This window comes from Oreochromis niloticus, linkage group LG16 (genome assembly GCF_001858045.2).
Source record: "Oreochromis niloticus isolate F11D_XX linkage group LG16, O_niloticus_UMD_NMBU, whole genome shotgun sequence".
Lineage (NCBI taxonomy): Eukaryota > Metazoa > Chordata > Actinopteri > Cichliformes > Cichlidae > Oreochromis > Oreochromis niloticus.
Genome location: NC_031987.2, coordinates 31,419,411 through 31,437,797, shown reverse-complemented (window position 1 = coordinate 31,437,797; position 18,387 = coordinate 31,419,411). Strand labels below are relative to the sequence as shown.

Here is an 18,387-nt window from a genome sequence, read left to right as displayed (position 1 = left end):
ATACCACAGAGTGTCTTTGAGCACATTACATGGCTCATTGATAAGTTTCTCTATAGAATTCCACAAAGTGGCAAATACAATGACTAGAAATGCTTGCAGCCTGCAGTTTATCTCCACACCACAGAGGGGCAGCACCAGTTTAAAAATGCTATTTTAAACCAACTCTCCATTGGAAGTTACTCTGCATGCTCACCTCACTCTGGCAGAAGACATTAGCTGAAACTTTCCTGTTTTTGTGCTAAAGGGAATATTTTCAGCTCCATAATTCATGACCCAGCTGTACCCAGGGTGGGTGGTTATGAATGGCTGGCTGTCGTGCTGATGATGCAATAGCTTTGACCCTTAGTGTAGGTCAGAACATTCAGACCAGAGCACTGAGACAGCATTGTTTAGGTGCCCACATGTGCACATAGACAAAAAAATTCTTGACATATTGGAGCCATCCACATGCAGAGAGCTTTAGCTGTAGATCTGTGTTTGTTGCACCAGGCATGAAGATAGAAGATGCAACATGGCCTGAAAAAATGGTAACAAGGAGACCAATCATGAAGTTGTATAATATCAGTGACTGATTTTTGGAATCTGAGCTGCTATCTGCATTGGCTGCTGTAAAACATCACAAGGCTATCCCAAGCGCCTTTGTGTGAGATTATAGACTTAAAAAAATTCCCATAGCTCACTGTTTCTGCCTGTTTCTGGCTTAGATTTGTCAATAGTCTTATCTTCTTTGGTGGGTCACCTTGAGTCCACTGTAGGTTAGACTTGGACAGACTCTCCCTGTGCTCAGTCTCAGCAAACAGCATGGGCTGTACTGAGTTTGTTCACAGCCGCCTAAAAGGCTCTCTATATCTGCTTTGCCAAACAGTGTACGTACTACGTTAGCTCTATATGGGCGTAGATGTTTGCACAGTATGTGCCAAGTACCTTGTTTTTATGACATGGTTATAGAGCATAACAGAATGGGTTCTGACTAAAGTGTGAAGTGGAAAAAGAAGGAAATCTGTTCATGCTGGAGGTGGTTAACAGGTTTAATAAACAAAGATCATGTCATAACGGCTTATTACCTTCGTAATACTCACTAATACCTCTACTGTATACTTCTGGAAAAGCACACAATGAGCTTTGTGTGTGTGTGTGTGTGTGTGTGTGTGTGCCCAAGTAAGCGTGGCGTGTCCACTCGTTGTTCTGACATTGCTCCATTACAGTATAGCTGACATCATTCCTGCAGCCAAAGATGCATAGGAGACAGCACTCATCATCTATCTGTACGCATGGTGCTAGATTGGTGTCTGCAGCTATCCCGCATAATGCAACCAGTTATAGTCACTCAACCTGACACTTAATTGTGTGATTTGTTGTTTTTACACTTCTGTGTCAGTCCCTGTTTTTGGCAGGTTTGGCCAGGTGCCACTTTTTCATCTACCTGGCTTTTCCCCACTGACACAAGCTCTTCAGTTTCACTCATATTTATGCATGCACATGCTTGCTACCTCAAAGTTTAAAGCATCTGTAGAAGTGTCTATAGATGCTTCGTCCTCCCTTAATGTACATATTTGTATGCTGTACCAGTTGCAAAGTATAGGGCCAAGTATGTTAATAAAAGTCATATAAACATGGCATGTTTCAATATTAAACTCTGAGACAAAGCTTTCTAACCACATTGCTCAACTTTATAGTTTAGTCGATCTTAATGATAGTTTCCGAAATCTCTTTACGCCCATCCATTCATGCATCCATCTATATGTTCATCTTACTGAAAAGCCATCGATTAAGGGTGCAGTGTTTCCTACATGTACATGCAGAATGTGTTTTTGATGAGGAAAGAATGTGTATACAGATGTGCACAGATATGGATGTATGCTTTTCTGCTCTTACTGAGCGCTCTTACACTATGAGTTGATTGAGTCTGTCCTTACAGTTTCCATTTTTTCAAATAAGTAACTTTGTGATTGCCTCCATGTGAGCATATCTGTGCAAAAACCCCCCAAAAAGATGAGTGCAGAGTGGTTTCCACACTGGTATTGCTAAATTTCAGGTCATTCAGAACCTGCACGCACACACACAACATAACACAGCTTCATCAATCTGCAGAAATATTCCCTCACACTGAATCACTGAGACCTTTATATAACACATAGAATATTTTGGAACGTTCGTGTACGGGCACGCATTTATGCTGACACCCACACACTACCATGCACCCAGCATCAGACTGGGACATGTATTTACTCAAGAAAAGGGCTGAACTCATGCACTATGTGTGACTGCATACACACATTCAAAAGTGTGTATTTACACTTACACCATCGCTTCTATATCACTGTCTGTAGTGGTCTGAAGGGAGAATAAGAAATTTATGAGGCAATTTATCCTAGAAGACAAGGCGTGGAGCGCAGATAAGAGACAGAGACATATACTGATAGAAAGAAAAAGGGAGGGGTAAAAACGTTGATTCCCACAGTCATTAAAAATGAGGTTTTCTCCACTGATGTTGCCGTTCTTTTTCCCTTAATTCCTTCTTTTGGTTTCTGCCTGTCTCTCAGCACTAAGGTGCCATCATTAGCTTACTGTTTATGAGTGGGACCTGCAGCAACAGCAGCACACCAACACATTTATCCAAGATTTACGCAGTAATTTGACATCAACCATTCAGTTCTGCGGTGCTTCTTTAAACCCCAAATTGTGTTTACGGAGTGTAGTAATCTGTCTTTTGTTTGGAGCAGGAAATTCAAAATTACTATAGCTTGAGACAAGCACCAATCAAGCATGCTGTCCAAACATACCCAGAGTCTGTGGAGAAATAAATGAAAATTGGCATCAATGCAGGTATTATAAGATATTTACAGTTCAGCATGTTCTTCAAAGGTGTTTTCCTGCTCTTACGGAGCTGCTTAAACTGCATTAAAGCTTTGCCTTAAGCGTGATACAATCTTGGAATATTCATTCTAATCTAAGCAAACATCTCTATGCATGAAGCATTCAACTCTTAATTTCATTCATTACAGTGTGTGGTTTTATCAGTTTCGCGTGACTGGTAAGAATCATCCATCCTTAAATCCTTTTATGCTAAAGACGCCAGTATTGTAAAAAAACAGATAAACAAGGGTTTTAATTCAATCGTGTGTCATTGTTTAAATCAGTGGTGTCAAACAGAAGGCCTGGGGGCCAAAATCAGCCTGACAGAGACTCCCAATATCCCAAAATCCCACTGGACGGCTTTGGAAAATGTGAAGAAGGGCATATGTTTGGGACTTTATTTTACAGCTTTTCCTACTGATCTATTTGTCTATACAGAAAAAAAGAAGACGCAAAAACTGTGTTTTCTTATTACAGGACATTTTGGGAAATGAGGTACTTTTTATGTAATTTTATAGATCTATTAATTACAATCTACTCCCAAAAAGTCATCCTGACAGATTTCTTTCATTTACTACAGCAGAATTTCTTCATCATGTTGAAAAACTGAGATGTACTGTGGATATTGTGTTATTTTTTTTCATATGAACATAAGTAAGAGATTCCATATGTGTTTAAGCTTCTGTACTTCTGTACTTCATATCTGTACTTTATAAACTTTTTCTGACAAATCTGTTATTTTAAACATGCTCAAGAGGTCCAGTTCAGTGGCTCAGATATGTGGAGGTGAAGCAATGCCCCAACGACCTTTAAGCCTTAAGATTCTAATTCATTCAAATGGAGGAATTATAAAAAAGTGAGTGTACAGTTTTATATGAAGTGTGAAATGATGCATAGAGGTTGAAACCATTTTCTCACCTGATGGGAATGGTGCTAGGTCGGTGGCACTAACTTTTATCGAGTGATCGTAATCTCATTCATAAGCACTTGTATAGCAACTGTAAGCCTTAAAGTCATATTCCTGTGGATCAGGTGCACACACCCACTCCTCAACATGGCACAGGCATGTGTGCAGCACAGCTCATGTTATGCAGAGGTTTCTGAGAGGTACGTTAGTGCGTAATCAGAGATCAGTTACAGTGGTGGAGGTGAGCTTTGGTTATTGACCAAGGTCTGCTTACTGAGGTTAACACTAGTTTCTTCTTAATTTTTTTAAAGACATTTTTACTGTTGGCCAATATAGACAATCCTCATGTCAGTCTGTTGTGTAAGGCAACCCACACAGCTGGAGTTCTGCTGTGTTTGTGCATCACTCTTTGAGTCTGTGTCTATTTGTAGGAATGGAGACTGTTTAAAGGTTGTGTTTTGCATGTATGGCTTGATTAGGTCTAGCGCTTTGAATTTGTCTACTTTACCCACATGAAATGGCTATTTATCAATGAAAAATCAAAAACATTGGTCCAGTCACGCATGTTGTTGTCCAACTGTAATCAAGCGCATCAAGCTAAGTATCATAACATGGCTTTAAATAGCCAGGCCTCAATTGTTTTCTGCAACCTTTGAGGCTGGTCTTGGCAAGGCTACACATCAGTGTCAACATAAAAAAGCATCACTTTTGGCTCCAATGATTGGTTTGGGGACATCTCCCCTTGGGAAAGGAATAAGTGAATAAAATATTTTGATCTTTTTTTGTTTTTTTTAAAGATTTTCTCCCGGGTTTGTTCATTTGTCACTATGTTACTCATATGTGAAGTCATAAATTCACAATATGCTACGTATGAAAATTGGGAGTGATGAGTAGACGTGGTAGAGGTGGATGGTTTGGAGCAGCAGGCAGAGAGACATTTCACAGATGGTAATGGGAGCTAAAATAGGCTGCCAAACTTAGAGGGTGTGTTTGTGATGTGATGTGAATAGAGGGTCAGGTTATGTGTGTGTGACGCAGAGCAACTCCAGTTGTCTGCCCGAACTAGCTTGCAGGGTTCCCTCCATCTGTGTGCCCACGTTGTAATGGTGACACACGCTCTACATTACCTCCAGTCTCCCGCTGTCTTATTACTTTAAGGCTGACGAGTGACTTTTATTGGTCTGCAATAAAATAATATCAGAAATGTCAAATCTATTTTTCGACACACTTTAACAGTTGTCTCTAATTTAAAATGGGAATTGATTATACATTCTGTATGCATTCTTTCTAATGGCCAGCAGGGGCGACTCATCTGGTTGCATTTGTATAGACGCCTGTGAAAAAATGACTCTCATTTTGTGAATTAAGCTGACACTTTGAAGATGAGTTCATGGTCTTAATTGCTAGTTTCAGTTCTTATTGAAAGCAACTTGATGTTCATTTTGAAGCTTTGCTCCCCATTGGTGTCTCAAAGGTTGACAACACAGGATATGATTTAGAAGGGCCTTATATTGTGATCAGCAAGCTGCTGTGTGAGCAGTGTTTAGGGGTGCAGTTTGATTTAAAACGTTAATGTGAATCTGTTCAAGGATCCAAACATCTGTTGTCCATCCATCCATCCATTCATTCGCTTCCGCTTATCCTTTTCAGGGTCGCGGGGGGCGCTGGAGCCTATCCCAGCTGTCATAGGGCGAGAGGCGGGGTACACCCTGGACAGGTCGCCAGTCTGTCGCAGGGCCAACACACAGGGACAGACAACCATTCACACTCACATTCACACCTAGTGACAATTTCGATTATCCAATTAACCTATCCCCACAAGCTGCATGTCTTTGGACGGTGGGAGGAAGCCGGAGTACCCAGAGGGAACCCACGCAAACACGGGGAGAACATGCAAACTCCACACAGAAAGACCCTGGCTTGATGGTGGAATTGAACTCAGGACCTTCTTGCTGTGCGGCAACAGGGCTAACCACCGTGCCACCGTGCTGCCCCTCATTTTGTGAATTTAGCTGACACTTTGAAGATGAGTTCATGGTCTTAATCGCTAGTTTCAGTTCTTATTGAAAGCAACTTGATGTTCATTTTGAAGCTTTGCTCCCCATTGGTGTCTCAAAGGTTGACAACACAGGATATGATTTAGAAGGGCCTTATATTGTGATCAGCAAGCTGCTGTGTGAGCAGTGTTTAGAGGTGCAGTTTGATTTAAAACGTTAATGTGAATCTGTTCAAGGATCCAAACATCTGTTGTCTGTCTGGTAAATCCCATCATCAATAATAGAGCCTCTGCTTAAGCTCAGTACCACAATGGGCATTATCTTGTCCGTATAATCTGACTTGCTGTGTATCAGACTGACGCTCCTAATCTGAACTAAATATAGAGAGCATTGCTGATCCAGCAGCTTCGTGCAGGTGTGGGAACAGAGCCTGAGCTCCTCTGTGTGTCAGTGTGAAGTGTGGACACTGGGTCAGGACGGGGAGGGGAGGGGTCTTTTTCAACGAACTGCTGCTCCCTTCAGATAAGTCTCTGTTAACCGCTCAGACAACAAGAAACCAATAAAAAAATCAACAGCAGAAAAGATAATAACTTGAACATACACACAGAGCTTTCCACAGTTTACAAGAGTCCTTCTTTCCCGGACAGATACCATTTGAATTCCTGCAATATGTAAGAATGCAGCTGAACCACAGGGGATACACTTAGTCTCCCACTGAACTACCCGTTTCTCTCTCAGTCTTTCAAGCATGCCAGACTCTGGCCTGCTGCCCTGCCTCAGAGTGAGAGGCAGCATGCTGATTTTGGCTCTGATGGTGCCATTGAGATGGACCTAAAAAAGCAAAGTTTTAACCTCTGTGTCTCCTTCCCTCCGTCTATTATGCCCCCTGCAGAGGAGAAAGACAGAGTTTATTCTGTCCATTCTGCTAAGACCTCACTACTAAATGATAGAGACTTCTTTAATTCGGATAATGCTTTGACTGATAATGCTATGTAAATGACTGTTTGGGTGTGTTTATGGCCCTCACATACTAGTTCAGTACATCATGACATTGCAGAGAAAGGTTTTAGATAAATGATCTGGGCTTATCAGGAAATGATGGCTGATCTTAAACCGGATTACATTACGTGCTATTTGAGCACACATACTTAGATTCTTTTTCATAATATGGATAGATTTTTAGCTTGTCAGCTCAGTTTACTCTAAAATAACAGAAATACTGAATCATTCTTTTGTGCATGCACATAGCTGTTGTTTTGTATCAAAAAATGAGCATGCAAGGCTGCACTTCTTATGTTTTTGTTGGATGTTTATGAAATTTTTATGACATCACCCACATGGCTTCCCTTCATCCTATCCTTGCAGATCACCATCCAGAGGGACAGTGGCCTGGATGTCAGCGCCCCGAAACATGGCAAGATCGACCCCCACAATGCTCCTCATGTCGGGGGTAACCAGTGGGCGGGAGGCACAGGTAACAGTTGTTTCTGACCACATTGTAACATGCATGAAATAAAAAAAATCCATGTGTCCAAATATATCTACAGACCCTTCTATAAACACATTGCCATAACTTGTAATGTAACCTATTAATATGTCCCTAGTATTGTAACTACGTGTCATGTTAACGCATGACATGTACACATTTTCGACTCCTTCTTCTTCTGCTAACGTTTTTTCAAATTGACTGGAAGAGAATGGATCCCCTTGAAGTGAGAAACTCCACCACCAACTAGTGTTTTGGCAGCAAAATTACTGAACTTGGTTAGTCTGCATCATAGACACAACATAGATTGTGTATCGTCATCTCAGGCACACATCTATGGCTGTGAAGATAGAAGCCTCACCCACCTGCTTTTCAAACCTTCTTGTTTATGAGGGCAACCAATCCGAACAAAGCTGAAATGGCTTCTTTCAGACAGTGGCCCAGTATAAGATAAATAGGCACAGAGAACTCCAAAATAAACATTTTAAGCTGGATAGCAGCATAATAGGTCCTTTTGATAGTCAGAAGATGTGGTAAAATTTAGAAGGCAGCAGGCAAAATCTTCATCAGTCGTAGTGGTGAAACAGTCAGTTAATGTATTGTCTGTCAACAGAAAATTAACAACTTTTATATAGTCAGGTATAATGATAATGATCTGTTTTACATTTGTGAGGTATGGCAATGCTTTTGTGCCAACGTTTATTAATGACAAGTGCTTTTGTAACACTTGAATCACTTTCTCTACAGGTGGCAGAGACACAGCAGGGCTGGGTGGCAAAGGAGGCCCCTATCGTCTGGATGCAGGGCACAAGGTCTATCAGGTTTCACAGGTGGAGAAGGATGCGGTTCCTGAAGAGGTCCGCAAGGCAGCCCGAGAAATGGCTGAAAAGGCCTTCAAAGAAAGGTAATAGGCATGAAATGCATGCTAAAAATAGCTGTGCAGTGTTGGAAAGCACGCTTGATCTTTAACCATATCCAAATAGAGTTAACGCCACAGGTGCGACACCGTGGAGAGGTGTTTTTTTTGTTGTTTTTTTGTTCACTGATTGTTGCAAAAAACAACTGAAGTATGTGAGGTGTATAATGTAATGTGATGTGAACCAGGTGTGTGTGAACAATACGCATGTGTGGGCCATCTGCCACCCCAGGTATGGTGCTCCAAACAACTCCAGGGTGCTCTGTCCCAGCTGGATGGTAAAACACAGCGGTAGATCCCACTGGGCGGCCTCTGTGTGTGTGTGTGTGTGTGTGTGTGGGTGGGTGTTGAGCATATATTCACTTCAGAGGAGGTTAGGTTGTGAGGGCATCCCTTTCACCAGCTCATTCATGAAGGGCGTCTCTGTTCACTTTAGCTTCAAACAGTCCCCCCTTCCCCCTCCCTCTTTCCTGCATTGCCCTTCTCATACACTGCCTGCTTTCACCCCAAGAGGACAACCTCTCAGATTCTCCTGTCTTTCTCTTTCCCCCCTCTTCTCTTCCCTCTGTTTTTACCCATTTTAATACCCTTGTTTTTCAGATTTTTTTCCTCTTCCTTGTCTTCAGCCTGTCTATCATTGTTCCACTAAGCTCAGATAATATCTTGTAGCTACATGCTGATGCTTTGCTATTCACTCAGATGTCACTCTAACAGGTGAGCACAGACATAAAAATAAAGGGCTGCTTGATTTTTTTTCCATGCCACAAGCCAACACTGTCAGCCTTTTTCCTATTCCTTCCCAATGTGTGTCCACAGTCATATGTTTACTTAGCTTAACTTAAGTTAAGCATCAGTCAAACTAAGATCTTTGCAGAAACCTTTGAGTAAGTGACACACGAACACACACACACACACACACACACACACACACACACACACACACACACACACACACACACAAGCAAAAACAAGCTTAGGTATGTGTGAGAAGAAATATCTACATGTGCATGCACCTTTATTTTAATATCACTTCTCTTTTTATGAGGTCTATGCTAACTCTTGTTTTTCTTCTTTTGTTTGCAAGCTCAAAATTTACTATCTTCATAACTAAAAAAGATCTTCTGCTTGTTTTCAGTGGTGGTGAAAGACACCAGAAATAGTAAAACTCCCATTTCGACCCTGTGTTTTGTGGCCTTGTTTGTCCTCTTTGCAGTCATCCCCTTCTTTACAGTTTCACTCTTGCTGCATCCTTGCTTTTTATTTGAATTCCATAGTGGGTTTATGGACGTGCTCTTGGTCTAAATATGTGCAGGAGTATCCAGCTTGCTGTTAAAAGCCAGCATCCATAATGGTATTGGTGGCGTTTGAGTGCACCTGGTATATCTAACACTTATATTTGTGAATGCACCACGAATGAACAACAGATCCAGACGCCTTTTTGGAGACCTCTTGTTTTATTTCAGCAAGACAGAGCCACATCACATTCTGCATGTATTACATCAGCGCTGATATCAGACCTCAGCATGTAATGTCTGGCCTGCAGACAGTTTTTCCTGTGCTGCAGGAAACACTGAAAACATTTGATGGATTATGAACAAAAACTGCAGGAAAGGAAGCTGTCTGAAAATCACATTGTTGTTAAATTTACACTTCACCCACTGGTTCAGCTTGGAAACATGATTGTAGTTATGTTTAAGGAAATGAAGTGTCAACTTTAAATCTTTGTTTTTGTGGTTGTTGTGTGTGAGTTTTCAGTGTGCTGGCTCCACCTTATTTAGTAAAAACCCTCTCTTGCTCTCTCCCGTATAAGTCAAGGTTCAGGAATTTGCAGGAAATAGCTCCGGCCGCTGGCCAGAGTGTCTGCTCGCCACATCCATTCTAATGCATCCTCACACTGATGCACGTATACACACACATAGGAATGTGTGGAGGAAGGCGCTGCTCTTGTTTTGTGGGCTGACGCGATGCAGTAGGAATACACAGAAACAAACAAAAAGGCTGTGTGTGTAGATCAGATATTACTTAATGCACATCAAGTTTATTTTTTGTACATTTACCTTTATTTAATTTCCTTTTAGATTCATTTGACATAGTTTCTGCTCCAAGAGTCCAAGAGGACACTAATATAATATGATGAGTGGTACACCTAACAGCTGAGTAGTAAAAAAAGTATCATTTATTTATATAAGTTGTAGGAAGGTGATTCACAAACAGTGAGGATGTGCACAAGGGATACTCTGCAGACAAATTTAGGCTGGTCTCATATCAGATATGCGCACAAGTGATAAAGGCCTTTAATTCAATCCAATTTAGTTTTAAATAAATAAATAAACATAATCATTATTTCTGTCATTATTTACTATTTTCCGGAAGAATATATACACCAAAAAGGCTCATGGAATTAATTAAAAGAAATTGAATTATATGTTAAGGTTAGTCATAAGGTTTAGGCTATAGCAAACCTGTTTATTAAAATATATTCTAAAAAGCAACCCTTTCACTACGAAGTTTTATCAAACAGTAGCCCCTGTCGTCATATCAGTGATCACGGATCAATTATAAATACTTTGCACCTTAAAACTGCATTCAAAAACAAATATCATTACTGGCACTCATATACTGTTTTTGAAGCCCAAGATGCAGTTTCTTTTTTTCTAATAGGAAGTAACAAACTGAGTGGATGCAAATGAAAAATATTAGCTTTTCAAACTACAGATTCTTGTCTTTATACTGCCTGACTTACTTGAATTAACATTTTTTAAAACTGCCATCCAAGTGTTGGTGATTATGAGTTTGTGTGTGTGTGTGTGTGCGTGCTTGCATGTGTGAATGCATGATCTGTTTTGATTGCATAGCCGATGCCTGTGCAGTCTGTGTCAGTATTTTGTCTGAATCTGCTCACACACAACCGATCCACACAGATTTGTTGCAGCCTGTGATAGGCTTACTATCATCCCTGCATTGGTTTTTTAAGTCACTGCTCTGAATCTCTGCGGTGTTCACGGTCTAGTTGTCACCAAAAGAATCAAAAGCGTGTCAGAGGATTTCACCCACTTTGCACACACATACACACACCAGCATGCAGGACCCTTACCACACTTAAGGAAGATTCTGTGTCTGTGTGTATAAGTGATACTAAAGTACCTGCACGTTGGTGTTATACCGATAAGCATGACTTGGGGAGAAAGGAGCACCTGTGTCTTGATGTCCGCAGGTGTGTTCTGGAGAGCACATGGGTTCATATTTAGAAACACTGACCCTTTGTCAGTTTGCTCTCAGGTGTCCTGGGCTAATGAAAAAAAAAGGCTCTATTTGTACTCTTTCTGTATCTCACTGCCTCAAGATGCACACGGTGTTAATTTGGACAATAAAGGTTTAGTCATAGCTAATACCGTGCATCTCCCCCTCCCCTCTGTTTTTGTCTGACTTTTTGTCTCAGGTTGAAGGAGATTGATATGAGCGAATACGATGCTGCTACATACGAGCGCTTCTCCAGTGCCGTGAGGAGACAAGTTCAGTCACTGCGAATCATCCTGGACAGTTTACAGGTTGGCGTCACACCACACACTGTTTGTGTTTAACACAAGTTTTCTTGTTTAAAGGTATCAGTGTTTTTGCAACATCCAGGTTCATCTGCAGTAGCTTTTTTTATTTATTGCTCAGTCCCAATATTATAAAATGAATGAAAAATATTGAAAGCCAAGATTTCCCATTTTCTGGTTTAAGTGGTTGCTTGTAATGACAGGCTTGTCTTTGTCAGATCAGTTTATTTCAACACCATCAACTCAGGCTGCAGGAGCTTCTATTGTACAGATTGACATTGAAAAGAGTCATGGGGTCATAAAGTCAGCAGATGACAATTGGTTGACCTTATACATCCTCGCACGTGGTGCTGGACATGGAAAGAGGGGGCGCTGTCCCCCAGGAGCACTCTGATTTGTTAAAGAGAATGCGGACTAAGATCACAGGGAGTGGTGGTATTGTCTACGTTTCATTATATTGGTTTCCACTTTCCGCCCTTTGTTTGGGCGTCTTAGTGCGAACGTCTCTGGTGTGCTTGTTTCTGTGTGTTCATGGGCATGTGACGAGAGCGCAATCATGCAGCCACGATTACAGAGCAGTGACACTGAACTGCGCTCTATTATTCTTCTATCCAGGTGTGAAGCTGTTTTTTGCATGTGTTGTGCTGTGGAGGGTGTGTGATTGTGTTTTCCATCCAGGTGGGCTTTGAACATGAGTTTGGTTGTAATTTGTGTTTGTCCTTATTGCCTTGGGCGGCTTCTTCACTGGAAAGATGATGGAGATCTCACTAAAACCCAGCAGGCAAGATGCTATGAAGTCATGTCAATTTTTTTGCCATTCCTACAGGGGGATTTAAGGAGTCACACACATTCACACAAACACATAACTATAAATGGCAAGCTTTCAATAAACTGATAGTGTATTGTTTCCATCTGCTGGAGTTTTCCTCAGGGAAAACCCTCTCTATTTACCTCTCAACAATAGACTGGCTTGGAACATACAAACGCCTCAGCCCGCATTGTGAAGTTCTAAAAGTAAGAAATCAGTCCGAGCTGACTGCAAAGTCTCCTGATTGCCTGATTCATGTTCTTCAGAATCAAGTGTTTTTATTTTAGGTTATTGATGAGGAAGAGTATCCTGGCTTTTGCGTCAAGACATTTCATTAATATGACATTTATGTGCTGCACTAACACAACACCTCTTTCAGTTACAGTTCAGCATAGTTAAAAAAAACAGCGCCTTGAGCCAACTGTTGTTGTGAATTGGCACCATATGAACAAAATTGAACTGAATAGTTAAATTGAAGCTGACACCTTGTATTTAAATGAGATGCACTTAAGCACCAGAAGTAATAACTGCAGTCTGTTGTATTTCTGGACAGGTAATTTTTGTGCCTGCTTTGAGAAATGTTGTTGCGTCATGAATGAAGAGAATGTGCAATCTTACACTTTGTCATAGGGAGGAAAAAAGGGATCTGGTTCCGTTACCTTTGTTTATGCTGTTCTACTGTGCACTGCATTCACGAATGCACAACTGATTATCTACAGAAAGGTGAAAGTAGTTGTTACATCTGTTACTACTTATCAATGATGTGAAGTCATACAACCTTGTCATGCGCTGGCTATTCTTTGTTTCTTTGTGTGCTCACACGTCATTTGCCGTGTAAAGAAAATCTCAAGACACGAAACCAAATATCCTGACTCACCAGTAGCTGCAGGAGTGACCTAAAGAGAATGGGGAGAGGCACATCGGGTTTCCTCTTTTTGTTTGACGTCTTCTCCCTAAAGGAGATCTCCTTCCGTTGAGGGAAAGATGAGGGCAGGACAGAAAGTGATGGCGCTCTTGTTTTCAGGTTTTCTCCTTGTAACATCACAAGAAATGGGGCCACAGATTCAATGTAGCCTTAGCCTCTTTTTGTTCGCTGGGTGTGAGTGCTAGTTGTTGGTATTGGTGAGACTTTGAGCTTCTCTGTCATCTTTAAAAACCTCCATCAAAACAAGATCATCTCTCCCAGGCATATTTGGCTTACTTATTCTAATTTGGTGGATGTGTGCTTTCAGGCTAAAGGGAAGGAGCGGCAGTGGTTAAAGAACCAGGCTCTGGGAGAGCTGGATGACACCAAAATCATCGATGGACTGACTGGAGAGAAGGCTATATATAAACGCAGGGGAGAGCTGGAACCAGAGGTGTTTGTTTTTTCCTTAAACTTTCTCATTTTTGAATCTGCCACACTTCCGAAGACTGCTACACACACTCCCACAGTCACACACATACCTTTGACCTTTATCTGTCAGACTGTACATTCCAGTGGTGTGTGTACGAGATTATTATTACACCCTGCTGTTTCTGCTCCAGCTCACTCAGTTTCTAGTTACGTCTTGTGCTGTCATGTGTGCGCGCATACACACAGCACAGAAGTAGTTCCCACACTAATCATGCCAACACACACTAGCCCATAATATAAATACCGTGTTTTTCTAACGTATTTAGCTCCAAGTCTTACATAGTTTTGGTCTGAACTGAAGGTCTACGTTGAAATAATTGCACCCAGTTTTGAAATCCCGACCTTGTGTAAAATACTATTTTTATGTAAACTACACCATCTGAAGTAGGGATTTTAGCTTGATTTAATCAGTAGTTGCTGATGTATTTATTTATTTAGTGACTTATGTGTGCTTACAGCTGGGCAGCCCTCAGCAGAAGCCCAAGCGGTTACGGGTGCTGGCCGATGTGTCGGGCAGCATGTACCGCTTCAACGGTGTGGATGGCAGGCTGGAGCGCTCCATGGAAGCTGTGTGTATGGTCATGGAAGCTCTTGAGAACTATGAGCACAAATTCAAGGTGAAAACACCACATCGAGCATCATGATACAGAAGATTCTATGTGACTTTTCCTAAGTCAGGTGATAGATAACAGCTGCATGTCCAGTATACAGAGTTTATTTCACATGAAGAATCACTGTGCTTCCTTTGTGTTAGTACACTTTTATATAGTACAATTCATACCCTATGTACTTAGTTGTGTAGTGCATGAATCAGTATTGTCTCATATTATAGTGGAGGGGAAGAGAATTTCAAAGCATTCACATGCGCATTGACAGCTAAGATAAACAGTGGACTGACAGCCTAAAAAATCAGGTCTAGAGTCATTTTTGAGGTAAAAAATAAAATACTTAGACTGACCATTAATTGACCGCATCAGTTTTTGTGTAGTATTCTATGAGCCCTAGCTGTAGTGAATTTAAATGGCTCAGTATGCTATTGCAATATCATCCAATATATTATGTTTTTCCTGCATTAGTGTAAGTCTTTATTTTAACTTAAGTATCAAGTAGTCATGAAATAATAATAACTAGTCAAGCTTTTGTTTCTGGTGTGAAATTCATTATTGCTATAATTCCTGAATTGCACCCAGGTAACCTCGTAAATCAAAACATGCAGTGTGTCTTTTAAAGCCTTTCTCATGCCACACTGTGATCTGATTTGTCAGTGCTTTATTGGGTAGGAGTTGGTTATACAGTTGATGCTTTTCATGGAAAATCAGGAGTCCGTCGTAACCATGAGAAGTAGAATCGGTCCAGAGATGGAGCATAAAAAGAGACAGGAGGAGACAGGAGTGCATACAAAAAAAGTTTTGGAGGGAGACAGACTTCTTGGCCCCTTAGTGGAACTCAAGCCAACCTAATACTGATCACATATCACACAAACTCGCATACACAGTTTGTTCCACATGGCATTTCAGTCTCACAGCTGTCTTTGAATAACACTCCTTACATAAAAAAGCATCTGGTAACGCATAAAATATATACACTGTCGCCATGCGCCCGTGCTGCCTGCAGTTTCGCATTATATGTGTGTTTGCATCTTACAGTCATCCACCATCGATAGTCAAACGTGTCACTTTATAGTTTGATGCCTTTTTTTAGTACACTCTTTAGGCACCCATTCACAATCCTGAAGTGGATGAAGCCTACTGTGGATTGACATGGCCTTAATTTTGGTGACATTGAACCTGGTTAGATTTAGAGCTATGTGTTAGACTTTATGAGTCATATAGCATAAAAACAACTGAAAAACAATAAAAAAATTGACAGCACCAAAAGGTCTTCTTACCCAGCAACAGTGATATGGATGGATGAGACACACAGTCGCATACCTTTGACCACCACAGTCATAACTGCCCTTATTAGATGTGGCTCATATACATAATACCTGGGTCTTGAAATAGCTGCCTGGGGGCTCACAGTGTCAGGCTGAGTGTGAGTTGCCTTATGTAAGTCAGTTATGATGGATGGTCTAGTGCAGACATGTGAACTTCTGACACTGTTAACATCTTGCAATTTTCACATTTACAATGTGACCTTTCTGCACCATCACACCTCTGTCGGGGAGACTGTTACATTTTACGGTTACTTAAGTAACCTAAGTTAAGTAACAAGTCAAATCACTACAGTCTTTACTTAAATGTTGTAACAATGTATCTTTTGTAACTTTAAACTCTTTTCTCTACACAGTATGACATAGTGGGCCACTCGGGTGATGGCTACGACATTGAACTGGTCACGGCAGACAAAATCCCCAAGAATAACAAGCAGAGACTTAAAGTCCTGAAGGTATACTCATGCTTTGTTTTCCTCACCCAATTGAACTGAAAAAAGTGTTTTGCATGCATTCCTTTCTCTTTAACATCTGTGTTCACATGAAGTTGTACATCAAAGTCAAAGTAGCCACACAAACTGATGAACATCTCCAAACTATGTCATTTGGGGCTGCGAGTATGAAGATAAATAAAATCTGTGGCTTTCTCTTTATTAATCAGCCTCTTCCTTGCACTTCAGGTCATGCATGCCCACGCTCAGTTCTGCATGAGTGGTGACTACACTCTGGAGGGGACGGAGGCCAGCATCAAGGAGCTGGCGAGAGAAGAGGCAGATGAGCACTTTGTGGTGGTGCTGAGCGACGCTAATCTGGAGCGCTATGGCATTCGGCCCGAGCGCTTTGCCCAAGTCTTGACCTCTGACCCACTGGTCAATGCTTTTGCCATTTTCATTGGCTCCCTTGGCGATCAGGCTGAAAGGTAAGGAGGTGGAGATGATGATAACTTGGGTGGAGTTAACTAAGAGCGAGCAAAGAGCAAAAGAGATGGAAAGAAAAGAGAAGTAGATGAAGGAACATGAAGATGCAAAGAACTCATCATGAGACAATTCTGATGTTCCGGGGCTCCAAACAGTTGCATTTAGTTAGTTTTCTCTTCAAGGTCATCTTCTCATGCGCCTCTGTATTGTTTTCAACACTGCCTTTATTTTTCTGATTGCTATATCAAGTCCTGTTATGTCTGCTTGCGCCTGTGTCGTTGCAATTTAAAAATGGACCTCAAATATGCACAGTGAGTGAAAACATCAACTTCTGAATCAGACTGACCTGCTTTCAAATCACGAACTATTGTTAATAATGATCTCATTGGCTCCACTTTGAGGGCTGGGGTCGGTATTCACTTACGTATATCATCACTCTAAGCTCTTGGCTAGCTAAGGGTTAGCATGCTGTCTGTGCAGATCCTTAGCAGCATAATGTGGTTGTTTCTGTCCTGGATGCAGTTTGCACTTTACCATTGCGCCCTCATGCTTTTGTGCAATGAAAATAAAAGTAATGTCCTTATCCACGCTGTAGACTTTGGCTCTATTTTCCTCCTCGGCCACACAATCTGAAATCAGCTGATTGTAGCGCAGGTGCAAGTGGAACCGATAAGCAAGCAGACTAACAAATAGAAATAGTAGGAATAGAACTGCTAGAAACGGTTCTCAATTCCCATCCCTAGTTTCCCAGAGATTCATGTTGCTGAAAATTTGTCCACTCCCTCAGATTGAAAGCAAAGTGCAGGGTTACTGTTTTGACACACCAGAGGGAATCTAGTGGCATATCAGAGACATAAGGGCCAGGAGACAGAATGAGACCTCCAGTGCTTTCAGTGCTGCGGTTAGCAATATCACCGAAAGCAGTCCCAGAGGTGAATGAGGAGATAACCCTGAAGAAGAGATCGACCATTTTTTATTTAGTTAAGGTTTTAAATCTTCAATTTCAGTTCCAGAATGTTAAAGTAGCTCCTTTGGGGCTGTATTAAAACATCAGCATCACCATCTGCCACCTGTCCTTACTGTCCCGTCTCAGATCAAGTTTCCAGGCCAGATGAAAGAGCAACAAGTGTACTCTTTAGCCTGCTCCTCCTCATCCTCATTGCCATTCTACTCCAGGCTTCTACTGTAGCTCCTTATCAGACATACATCCCCTCTGTTGAGGCTCACAGGCCTTGAAGCTTTAAACTCTTTGAAGAACTGCCTGGCTTAATGCAGTCTTTAGCTCCAGGAGCTTCAGAAGACGATAAACCTGTTCTATACTTTGCTCACGAAGAGCAGAAAACAAAAGCAAAGATAGAAAAGACAAGAAGTCAACTACTCTTTAAGGGCAGGCTGTCAGAATTTGAAGATAGAAATGAGAATAATATCTTGTCATGCCCTGGAAGCTCTGGAATTGGTTATGGATGCCCTTAGAGTTATATAATTTTCCTTCTTCAGCAACACTTTGGGAATGCTGATTTTATACCCTGTTGACTGCCCATGTGTGTGTATGTCCTGAGAGGAGAAATACATAGGGACACGGTTGAATGAAAGAACAAAGGCAGAGGCTCATTAGAGTAAATGGGTTTA

General features: G+C 41.3%; 1 protein-coding gene across 1 annotated transcript in view; it reads left to right on the top strand.

Annotated features, from left to right (window-relative positions):
- vwa8 (von Willebrand factor A domain containing 8) overlaps positions 1-18,387 on the top strand; it is a 93,036-nt gene that overhangs the window by 73,017 nt on the left and 1,632 nt on the right. The window contains exons 38-44 of the mRNA XM_005475231.4: positions 7,126-7,234; positions 7,994-8,150; positions 11,602-11,710; positions 13,745-13,870; positions 14,367-14,525; positions 16,198-16,296; positions 16,522-16,760. Of these exons, the coding sequence (XP_005475288.1) occupies positions 7,126-7,234; positions 7,994-8,150; positions 11,602-11,710; positions 13,745-13,870; positions 14,367-14,525; positions 16,198-16,296; positions 16,522-16,760 (998 nt within the window). The remainder of the gene's footprint in view (positions 1-7,125; positions 7,235-7,993; positions 8,151-11,601; positions 11,711-13,744; positions 13,871-14,366; positions 14,526-16,197; positions 16,297-16,521; positions 16,761-18,387) is intronic.